Source organism: Gavia stellata, chromosome 4 (genome assembly GCF_030936135.1).
Source record: "Gavia stellata isolate bGavSte3 chromosome 4, bGavSte3.hap2, whole genome shotgun sequence".
Classification (NCBI taxonomy): Eukaryota; Metazoa; Chordata; class Aves; order Gaviiformes; family Gaviidae; genus Gavia; species Gavia stellata.
Window position 1 is genome coordinate 58,289,773 of NC_082597.1, and position 11,207 is coordinate 58,300,979.

Consider the following 11,207-nt stretch of genomic DNA (forward strand, 5'->3'; position numbering starts at 1 on the left):
ACCCCTCACAGGGTGGAAGCAGCTCCTCCATGGTCAGGGATGGTGAGGGGAAAATGCATTTCTTGTGTCAAAAGGCAGAAGGATCAGATCAGGAAAGAACTCTTTATTTCCCATAAATACAGCAGATTCTTCGCGCCGGGCGTTTCGTTTTAAATGTTTGTTTTCTTCCATGTACAGAATTTTGCACTGAAAATATATACAAGTCTGTTCAAGAACCAAACAAGATCTGCAAAGAAAAAACCCATACAAAACCCTGAAAAGAGACCAGAAAGGGAAGTAAGACACAGCAGAACCCCAGCATAAACACCTTGCTCCCCCCTCCTCTACCGCTCCCTGCACCCGGCTCCAACACCCACCTTCGCTGCCCCCAAGCTGAAAGCACGAGGCACCCCGCTCGCCTCGATCTCGCACAGGCCTCCTTCTACCTCTGGCAAGCCAATGCAGGGCACAGCTTGCCCCTGCTTTTAAGATCAGGCCCTGTTAAAGCCAGCTTACGGATGGGAAGCGGCTCCCGTGGTCGCAAGTCCCATGGGGATGGGGATCACTCGGGACATGCCACCCCCTGGTCTCCTCCGTGCCTGCAGACCCCCGCTCTGGTGTCACAGTGATCAGGCGGCTGGGGCGAGCCCCCTCCCTCCCCGCAGGGAGCCAGGCCTGCCCACGGTTGCGGGCAAAGGTGTGCAAGGCACAGCAGTACCCCCCCGGACCCCCCCAGTGCAGAGCTGGGCTCCCAGGGCAGAGCTTAGTGGTGCCCCCTAGCGATGGGCTGGGCTCCAGTCCCTCCCCGACTCCCAGCCCATCACCTACCCCACCGCCTGAAGACACTGAAGCCCGAGAAATCCGCCTCGCCCCACCAAGCTCTCCAGCCCAGCCAGGGGGGAGGAAGACCATGTGCCGCTTCCTCTCCTTGTCTGGCAGGAAGCTGTGGGGAGACCCACCCCCCCCCAGCATGACCCTCTCAGGGCTGGCACGCAGGACAAAGTCCAGCAGCAGTCCCCAAAGCTCGCTACGGTAGATAAAGCATGTGGGAAGGATGTGGGCTTTCTCACTGCAGGGGTGGAGCCCAGTAGCTCCAGCTGGAGGGGACAGGGAGGCACAGAGCAAGATCTTCCCGGCCCTGGGCTCCCACTGCAGGGCTTACCTCCCACCAACATATCTGCTGGCAGCTGGAAGGAGGGGGATATGGGAAGATCTCTCCCCTGATCCCCCCTAAAGCAAGGGCACCTTCCTGCTCTCTGGCGCTTAAAAGACACCCAGTCTCTGTCCAGCCTTGTTCTGCACCAGCTCCAATGCGATCCCATCAGACAGGGAACCACTGGGGCCCAGCTCCAAGGAGGGGGCAAGGGGGACACGACGGAGCACTGCAGAGCATGAAGCAGCTAAAGGGCTGGGAAGTGTGAAGGGGACACAACGAAAAGGATCTTCCTTTGCTAGGCCTTGCCCCAGGCTGAGACTGTTAAAGCTCCCCATCCTTGTTCCCCATTGCACCTAGGGGGAAAGCAGGGTTAGAAGAGAAGCTGGACAGACTGGGGTGGGAGTGACGCCTTTGGAAGAGCAGGGAAGGCAACTGTTCACCCACACGAAGCTTTTCACTCCACTCCTAGTCCTGTGGGATGAATATCTCCTGGCGTCTCTGCTCTCCTCCTCGAGGCATACTCCCTCTGGCCCTCGCCCAGCCATCTGGAGAATAGAGCGTGAGCAGCAGCCCCCCACCCACCCTCCCCATCTCCTCAGGCTGCTCCAGCAGTGTAGTGCCTGCAACGTGTGGCCCTAGAGGTTTCCCCAGGACTCCGGCGGGGGGAACTGGTCCACATCCCCCATTTCATTGTAAGTTTGCTCTCCCATGGTGAAGGTCAGCTTGTACCGTAGCCTCACCTTCTCCTGGAGATGGGGGAGAAAGGATAAACAGTCAGAAGTGGGGGAAAAAATGCATGAGGCACAAACCATTCAGGCCTCTAGGAAGCTGCAGAGAGCAGAGGGAATAGGGACAGAATAGCCAGGCTTTGCCCAGGCAGCAAGACCAGCCTCTGCTTATGCCCCAGGGATGGTGCCGTTACCTTCCGTGGGTTAGCAAGCAGCAGGACTTGTGTGATGGCACTGGGGTGGACAATGGGGTTGAACGCCGGCAGCTCCATGCCTGAGGGAGGCTGTAGCTTCACCTTCATCACCTAGGGACAGAGAAGAGCATCCCACATTCCTGAGAGGACTTGACAGCCAGAAGCCCTGCTCCTGTATTTGGGGAGCTTCCACTGTCTAGTCAAAGACTAGACAAAGACACTGTGGTGGTTTCTGCTAATCTGAAAGCAACACAACTCGCCCTCAGCCCCACAGAGCTCTCTCTACCCACACCGCCTTTCCTGCAAAGGGAGAATCACACTTCAACCCAGCCTGGGGACCTCAGCCCCAGCAGTTGCCTTACCTTGGGGACGGCGGACTGAAAGACAATGTTGCGGATGGGCTGCGGAGCCGTGCTAAGCATAGAAATCACAACCACAAGCACATCAGGCCTCTCGGGCAGGGCATCCTTAGCAAAATGGAAGAGGACGCGGAAGCCGTGCTGATCATACACCGTCACAGGGAGGATGCTGCCTATTGGAAAGGCAGGGACAGGCAGCAGTCAGCTAGGAGGGAATTGGCCCTGAAGCAAGCTTTCCCCATCACCCAAACTCCATACAAGTGACAGAGATACCGCTCCTCGTCAACCTCCACAAAATCCAACAGGCAAGAAGCTTCCTCACATTCTTCCCTTCTATGCACGCATGGTTAGTTCCCCTCAAGGTTGCCCCCCCCCCTTTCGCCCTGGCTCACTGGGTTTGATTGACTCCAGAGGCACAGCGATGTTTGCCAGCGAGATCTCCTGGGGCAGCGTGGTGGCAGGAGGCTGTGGTGGGACTGCAGTACTTCCTGCTGGTGTGGTGGCAGCTTTTGGAAGCATAGCAGGGGCAGGCAGCTCCGAGGTCGGGGGCAGCGTGGGGTTAGGGGAAACATTCTGGAGCACAGGCACAGCACTGGGATTGTGGGCCATGCTGCCAGAGCTGCTCCTGTTCTGGAGATCCCTCAGGGTGAGCCGGGGAGGTGGCTGCTGCTTCTCCCTGTAGGGAGAGAGAGCAAGGAGTGGAACAGGGCACTGAAATGTCTGTGTCCAGCACCCCAGAAATGGAAAGGATGAGGAGAGAAGCAAGATTGACCTTCCCCTGCTTACCATCGCACTTGCTGGGACTCTGGAGGCAGAGACTGTTGCAGCAGAGTCTTGCCCAGGAGGTCCAGGTCATCCATGCCACTGGTGAAAGGAGAAGGTTTGGGGGAGGATGCGCCAGCATCTGCTTTGACTGGTGGCGTTGCCATGATAGGGGTGATACTGAACTCGTTGCTATCTGATGACTGTAGAAAGAGTGCACAGGAGAGCCCCGCAAGCAGGGTTGTGTATCAGCACCAACCATCAGACCTGGGATGCTTCCCTGCCTACTCCGTTTGTTGCTTCCACCACCCTCCCCACCTTCTGCCCTGGCTCCCAGCACGTTACCTGGAAGCTGTTCCAGCCACTGTTGTCACCAGCCTGGGCAGGATGCGGTGCTGGGTCATTCAGGCCTGCCAAGGGTAAAAACAAACATGAAGCTTAGCTACCACGTGGGTAAGAGCATTAAACAGGGTCTGAATAAGGCAGATGTAAGTGATATCCCTCTGGTCGGACAAGAAACATAAGCAGCAGGGCAGAACCACCAATACAGTCTCAATCTCTGGCCCTCATCCTTGCATGGGGGAGTGCAGGGAAGGTGATAGTATTTTTTCTGCCCAGAGATCCTCATTTACAGTCTAATTTCTACTGCAATTGGCAGAGAAGTGAATACTATTGGGCTGACAAGCCCCACTTTCCCCTGCATCTGGGGGATCACGTTGTCTACTTCATGCTGTTGTACCCAAAGCACCTATCTTAGGAAACAGACACATTGTTGGGAAAAGCGGACTCTAGAGCCTCCTAGGATTGGCACTTCACAAGATTTTCATGTGAACAGTTCTGGACGTCCCACGTGTCTGCTGTCAGCTCCCAACTTCAACTGTGAAGAGTAAACATGAGGAGCTGGGAGTGATCCACCCTTGTGATCCCATCTGGGGATGGCCATTGCATCACTCTTGATTTACCTGCCAGGTCAGTTTTCCCAGAGCATATCAGAGGGCACATCCCTGCTGGCTCTCTCTGACTAGTCAGGAAAACACCATGGAACTGAAGTTCAGAACTGTAGCAGGGCCTTTGCTTCCTTCTCCTCACACTAAGTAAAGGCCACCTCTTGGTCTTTCATTATTCACCCCTCCCAGAGCTCTCCCTTATTTGTGCTCCTGCCACAAGTAGAACCATCCATGCAGAATGTCCAGAGTCAAGGAGAGAATAAAGAGCTTTTGCTCTGGCCTTCTCACCCAAAGACATGAGTTCATCATCCAGCAAGGAGACAGAGCCAGCTTGGTCAGGCACAGGGACTGCTGAGTCACCTAAACGGGTGGGCAAGGCTGGGTAGGAAGGGCCTGTTGCTGGAAGATCCAGGCCTGACAGATCCAGAAGCGCTGAGGTGCTGCCTGCAAACAAGGAACAAGCTGAGAGACAGAAACCTTACCCAGTCCTTATCCAGTCTGCTGAGGCCAGTTCCCCATCCCTCCTCACACCTGGGAGAGGGAACTCCCTCTCTGCTTTCCCTTCCAATTCCCTCTCTTCATGCATCAGTCATCTCTGCAAGCCATTTCCTCATCTCACCAGCCCCACTCTGACCTCCTGAAGGTGTCACCGTCCCACTTCTCTCAATCTTCTCTTATATTGCAGGAAACCAGCAACAGGGTCCCCATGCTTGACCTTCCCGACCACATTCCCCAAGTCTCCTCACCTCGAAGGGGACCTGCTGCCGTCTCCCCATTGATTTCTTCTCCCCGCACCAGCTGCTTGTAGAGATTGATAACCTGTGTCAGATTGTCATTGGCTTGCAGGATCTCCGCTGAAATGGAATAGGTGGGAAGTAAGTTTGGAAATCATGAAGAAACAAAGAGAGTGACTTTTATATCCCAACTCTGTCTACTCCTTCGAAGCAAGGCCCAAGGAGCTGACAGCAGCTCACTGCAGATAGCATTTTTGTAACTCTTGCTGCAAACTGTATCAGGGTACATTGACACCTCCATGGCAGTCTCAGCAAGACAAGCACAAGTGTTGCTCCTACAGCAAAGTGGAGGAAGCATGTAACACTGCTGATTGCTGCCATGTGTCCCTGCTTAGCGCCAAGCCATAGACTAACTAACCTACAGCGAGCAGCCACCCAGAGTGGCGGCTGCTGACATATGCCATGCCATGGGCAGCACAAGCACAGGCTCCCTGAAAGAAGACAGAGGAAGAAGGGGACAGAATGAGAAAGGCTAGATACACTTACCCAGAGCTTCATCATTGTCTTCTGTGTCACTGGCAAGCCGGAAAAGCATGGGCCTCATGCGCTCGCAGCGCTGATACAGCTCCTGAGGGAGAGGAAGAAGGGGTGCTGAGCTAAGCAGCAGGATGCTCAGCTGGGGGTGCAAAACAGGCAGGAGGAACCCATCTCTGCTAAGCTTGGGGAGGATGCTGGGATGGCCTTTCCTCACCTTCATTAGGTCCTCATTGCTCTCCGTTGTCTCCCCCCTGCTGTAGTTTGTCACCATCTCTGTCAACAGCTTCACATTGTTGTTCACCTCCTCAATGGCATTAACCCTCTTGGAGATCTTCTCCATGCGCTTCTGGTCCTTGGAGGGAAGCACACAGGGAAGGATGTCCTCACTCTTGCCTGCAACTTGGAGAGGAGGAAGGCTGGGCCAGCCCACACACCAACTCCCTGCACAGCAACGTTGCCCTCAAAACAGCTCCCACTCCAGTGGAAAACTCCAGATCATCTCTGGGCCAGCACTTGCCAAACAGGGATGGAATTGCCACAGATTTAGTGCTGCGGCAGGGCTTGGGCCATAGAAAGTGCCCAGAGCCATTCCTCCAAGTAGCCAAGGGATGGCAGAAATCACACAAGGATTCTTCAGCAGCTGCTGCTGCAAAATTTTGGGCAGAAGTTCCATATGTCTGCATGAGGACAGAGAGCCACTGCTCCCTTGGTGCCAACCACTGCCACCTAGACCATGACCGCCCAGCTCCCCTTCTCCCCAGCCGCACCTCCTGAACCATCTCCTTGATGAGCTTGTTGGCAGCCCGGAGATCCTCAGGATGGGAACTTTTCAGGAGACGAGCCAGTATCTGCAGAAGAGAAGGTGCCTCTGAGCCCAAACTGAGGGGTGGCAGCCAGAGTCACTCTTGCAACACAGAGCCAGTGGAGTTACCCCTGCCCCAAACCCGTTATCTGGCAAACGCATCAGACAAAACCAGCCGTTTGAAAGCCCAGCCACAAGAGCTTGTGGGCTATCAGAGATCAGGGAGAGAAATACAAGTGGTCTTCCCTTTCCCGTTGTGGCTCTGGTTACATAAGATAGGTCTTTCCCTGAAGATCCCGTGCATTCAAAACTTGCTCCTGCCTGCCCATTATGCACCATGGAGACCCCGCAGCACATCAGCACTAGTACTAAGAGAGAAAGCCTGGTTTACGCAGGAATTGCCATAGGATTGCAATGGACTCCTATTCAGACCTCTTCACGTGCCTCTTTGCAGGTGCAATTGGTGAAGAGGGAGAGCTCCCACTTTCTCTCCCCTTCTGTATTCAGTGAACAGTCCCACTGGCCACCTACAAATTCTCATTGTGACCCGTGGAGGCAAAATATATCCCCTGCAGCAAACTGGCATCACACTTCTGCTGCAGAAGTAGACCCAGAGGAGCCTAATACTTGCTTAAATGTATCAGCACTGATAAAGCAGAGGTTTGTCTCAGTGGTGACACAATTCTGATGGAAAGGCAATATAGGATGGGTCCAGGAGGGTATAGGTAGTTGAGCAATAAGCAGATTGCAGTGCTGGGGGTGGGGAAGAGATAACAGCAGCAGCATCTGGGGCTGCGATTTAAACCTCAAGGCCAGATAACTCAGAAGCCTGGAAACAGCACAGGAGCAAACCACCAAGAACCTGCTGGGCTAATATCAGCGCTTCACCCTTTGCATCATCCTGCAGCTAAGAGGTCCAAAGGTCAAACAGACCCACATGCCCCACCTCTGGCTGTTTCCTTTGTCATGATTTTGGAGTGGGCCCTCAGCATTCTTGTGATGCATCTTCTGAAGGACAGCATGTGGAACAGGGGCCTTGACTCTTTCTGGATCTCCACCCCAGAAGGACAGGAGATCCCGGAGCAGGGAAGATGTTGTTCACTGTCCCTCTCCTTTGCACTGAGCCCTTACCTTGGACTTCTCTTCATCATCAAAGATGATGTTCTTGGGCCGAGGTGGGGGGGGTGGAAAAGGAGTGTCGTCAGGCAGTTTTGGGTCACATTTCACAATCCCTGCAGTAGATACCAACGGAGAGGTCAGGAGGACTCACTCACTGGGGGATGGCACTGCCACCTAGGTAATTCCTTCCCTAATGGACCACCAAACCCAGCTGGGACTGAGGGGGTTTGGGTCTGCTCCCACTACCCATGATGTTGGTTTGTGTTTTCATGGAAGAACTGCCCCCCACTTCCCATAAATATCCCCTCTTAGAAAAAAACAGCAACAACTGCCAAAGCACTCACAGCCCTTCAGCCCCAGCCCCTTCCAGCGCCCCATCTCCTGTAAGGAGCAAGCAGATGTCCCCTACAACCCATCAAGCAACTCGGACCACCAGCAACTCCCTTGCCTAGCTAGGAGCCCCAAGGCACCTGCTCCTTCACCTGCCCCTGCTGCTGAACCAGACTGATGGATGTGCTGGGTCTGGGCACAGGAAAGGGAGTCTGTTTCAGATTCTGCCCAGACAAAAAAAGGGAGGGAGGGCAAACTGTCCATCCACCTTCCCCTTCCAGACCACTGCCTCTCACCTTGTTTCTTCAGCATCTGGTAGGCCTCTGAGATCTTCACCTCATGAGGCAGCCCTAATGTCCAGCAGTACATCAGCTCCAGGATCTTTGACTTCACTTTTTCCGGTGTCCGGCTGCCAAGATACTAGAGGAAGAGAGAAGAGGTGGCTTGAAGCTGATCTGAGCCGTTGCAAGCTGGCCTGTTCCTCTCCTCCCCTCCCCCAGGAGAAGTGAGACCGTTCCCAACGGCACAAAGAGGGGGAAAGAGGAAGCAAGCAGGAAAGCTGACGAGGCCCTTGCAACATGTCCTATGTTGCACTTGGTTTCCACCACAGGAAACACAAGAGGTGGGAGAAATGCTACAGCAGCAGCCACTCAACGACATGCAGGGACAGGTGGGAATGCTCAGGCAGGTCTCTGTCATCTTGTGAAGGAAAGGGTACTGCTAACAGAAGCTGCTCGGCAAGGCAGCCATTCCAGAATGAGGGGACAGCAAGGCTGGGAGGGGAAGGACTGTGAGTGACGGTCCCTGGGGCAGGGCTCAGCCCTCTCTCTGAGGCACACTCCAGCACAAAGTGCCTGGCACCCTTTAGAGCTAGGTGAGCCCCAGACAACCAGCACTCAGCAGTGAGATCTCCAAATGTTACAGCTCTTCCCCTCCCATACAATCACCCTTCACCCTTCTCCTGTGGGTCTGCTGGAGGCACTGGTGGTAGAAGCAGTGGCTTAAGTAAGGTAGAGGACATTCTCTAGGGCACCTAGCAAGAGGACTTTAGGGTGCTGTTGTCACTGTCCCTGGCTATTCATCATCACCAATCACAAGCTGTGACTGGCAGACGAAGGTTTTCCTTAGTCATGTTTAGTTTGTGTTCCCTTAACCCCATCTTTGCTGGTGTTAACTGCCTTGACTGAATAGGAGAGCAAGCACAGCTTGTTCTGCTGCAGGAACAGCAGCATCAGCAGAGGAGCTGGTAATGACTTGATGCTTCAGGTAGACTTGCCAGAGCACCACTGACCAGGCCCAAGCTTGCTTTCTGAGTGTCTCAACGAGGTTGGGACACCCGGGAGAGACATGGTCACGATGTCAAAGCTGAGGGAGGTTCCTGAGCACATGCAGCACAGACAGGGCCCAACAGAGATGCAGGGAAGGTGACTCCAGGCACGCAGATGAACTCAGTAGTCTCACAAGTGCTGGCTGCATCATGTCTAGCTGGCCCTCAGCTTCCTGCATCAAGAATCAGCTGGGAGCAGAGGGGTGAAAGCTCACCTTCCCACTGGAAAAGCCACCAGGGAATGAGGACTAAACCTCCTACTAGCACTATCCTGTTTCCCCCACATCCCAGTGGGTATTTGACCTTTCTGCTCAGCCACTACTTCTTCCCAAAGCTCTAGTCCCCTGCAGCACGATCACCTGGGACCCACCTTGGGTGACACCACTTTGATGAGTTCATTGAGGAAGCGGAACTTGCCCACCTCGTCGTGGAAGCGCTTGCCGCAGCTCTTCATGCAGCACTCCAGCACCTGGGGAGAGGGGCCAGGTGAGCCCCGGCATGGGGTCAGCCCCAGGTTCAGGAGCCAGCTCCCTCCTGCTCCCCCCTCACCAGGCACGGAGCCTGTAGCTATCCTCACAGCAGCACAGAGGGACACCACCTTTCCCTCCCAGGTAGCCCATCACCCTTCCAAAGGGAAGCAAGAACATTTTCCTCTTTGGAGGAAACAACAACAGCCCATGGAAGGGGTTATCCTTAGAGAGTTCACAAATACTGGGGTTTCACAGCGTGGATCCACAATGATATTAAGGGAGCAAAAAGCTTCACATTGACTCCAATAGGCTATGATCTTCCCTAGGAACAAGACCTTTCCTACCAGTCACCCCTCCTCTCTTGTGGAATCACCGTCAGCCCCTCTCCCACCCAAGGGTTCAGGTGCTCCAGGGCCTTCTCAGAGGGAGTTCAAAGCTTCTTGTGCTCCTCCAGTCAAACTGGAGCAACCCCACAGCCTGGCCCTCTAGTTCTACCAGCCTGCAGATGCCCTTACCGTGAGGGCCTGGATAGCTTCCCATTCCTGTGGAGACTGGATCTTGTGGGCAAGAAGTCGGGTAGCAAGCAGAGGACTGGAAGGAGCAAGAAGGAAAAAATCAAAGCTAGCCAGTTATTGCTGAAAAGCCTGGTACCCATGTTTCTATCTGGGACTCCAGGGTTGAAAAGCATGTTGCAAGTTTAAGGCACTGGTAAGGCACTAAAACTCTGTGGGAGCCTTCTGTTAGTGGACCGGGACCCCCCCCCACCCCCACTTTGAGGGGCTTCGTGCCATTCAGCTCTCGGGACCACCCCACTGAATCTTACCGTGTTGGCAATCATAATCCAGGCCTGTGACCCGCAGCAGCCTGGAAAAAGGAAGAAGCACTTACCCCTCTAGCTCCTTATTGAGCTGCTCACAGAAAGCATTGATACCATCCCAGTCCAGGTCCTTGTTCAGGGGGTTTGTCGCTTTGTCTGCGGGTGTGAGAAGGAGGAGGTGAGAAAGCCTCCCCAGGCTCCCACCCTGTGGAGGTGAGGGGCAATATTGCTCCGGCTCCCCCCCGCCAACTCCACCAGGTGCATTGACCGAGGATAGCATGGAAGAAAAAACACTCTCGTGTCCATATGTACAAGCCCTGTGCACAAACTCTCTCACCACCGCCTCCCTGCCAGCGCGCCATCAGCACCCACTGACCCACCATCGCTACATGGATGCCTGCCAACACACTCCCTGCCCCACACTCAGCTGCAGGGCCGCATCTGCAGACCCCAGGTGCGCCCACAGCCCCGGCCACAGCCACCCACCCCTCGCGCGTGGCCCCGACAACTCCATTTGCCCGAAGCCGCTCTCTCCACACGCAGGCAGGCCCACCCTGACACTTCGCTACGTGCGACCCCCAGCCCCTGCCCAGCCTCCGCCTTGCACACCCCCTCCGTTCCCTCACACCCCAGTGTCCCCCCGAATACCTGCACACACCCCTCCAACTCCCCCATCTACCCACTCCCGTGCCCCCCTCCAGCAGGCGCGGCCGGGGGCCCGCTGGCGGCACGACTGGGCCGTGCCGCGTCAGGGGGAGGGAAGGGGTGGTCCCGGCCGCACTCACTGATGCGCGCCTCCAGTGTCTCGGGCTCCATGGCAGAGGGCCCCGCCCGCCCGCCGGCTCCTCAACGGAGCAGCGCCGCGCCACCGCCCACCCGCCCGGCCCGGCGCCGCCAAGCCATCGAGAGCGCACCGGACCGTCTAGAGCGCCGCTCCGACGGCCTC

The 11,207-nt window shown here is 55.5% G+C and overlaps 1 protein-coding gene across 5 annotated transcripts; it reads right to left on the reverse strand.

Annotated features, from left to right (window-relative positions):
- Nucleotides 1–1,734: 1,734 nt before the first annotated feature.
- GGA1 (golgi associated, gamma adaptin ear containing, ARF binding protein 1) lies at nt 1,735–11,077 on the reverse strand. Of its 5 annotated transcripts, none has more exons than XM_059815967.1 (18): nt 11,047–11,077; nt 10,333–10,417; nt 9,960–10,035; nt 9,345–9,443; nt 7,944–8,067; nt 7,330–7,430; nt 6,164–6,244; nt 5,611–5,748; nt 5,406–5,487; nt 4,872–4,979; nt 4,414–4,569; nt 3,524–3,588; nt 3,211–3,381; nt 2,976–3,088; nt 2,809–2,891; nt 2,420–2,589; nt 2,058–2,168; nt 1,735–1,881 (listed from the first exon to the last, which is right to left on the reverse strand). In XM_059815967.1, the coding sequence occupies exons 1-18, from the start codon at nt 11,075–11,077 to the stop codon at nt 1,771–1,773; spliced, it is 1,905 nt and encodes a 634-aa protein (XP_059671950.1). In that variant the 3' UTR covers nt 1,735–1,770. The 5 variants fall into 5 exon arrangements, with proteins under 5 accessions (XP_059671950.1, XP_059671949.1, XP_059671948.1 ...); XM_059815966.1 differs by having other exon boundaries at nt 2,976–3,092; nt 3,203–3,381; XM_059815965.1 differs by having other exon boundaries at nt 2,809–3,092; nt 3,203–3,381.
- Nucleotides 11,078–11,207: the final 130 nt, after the last annotated feature.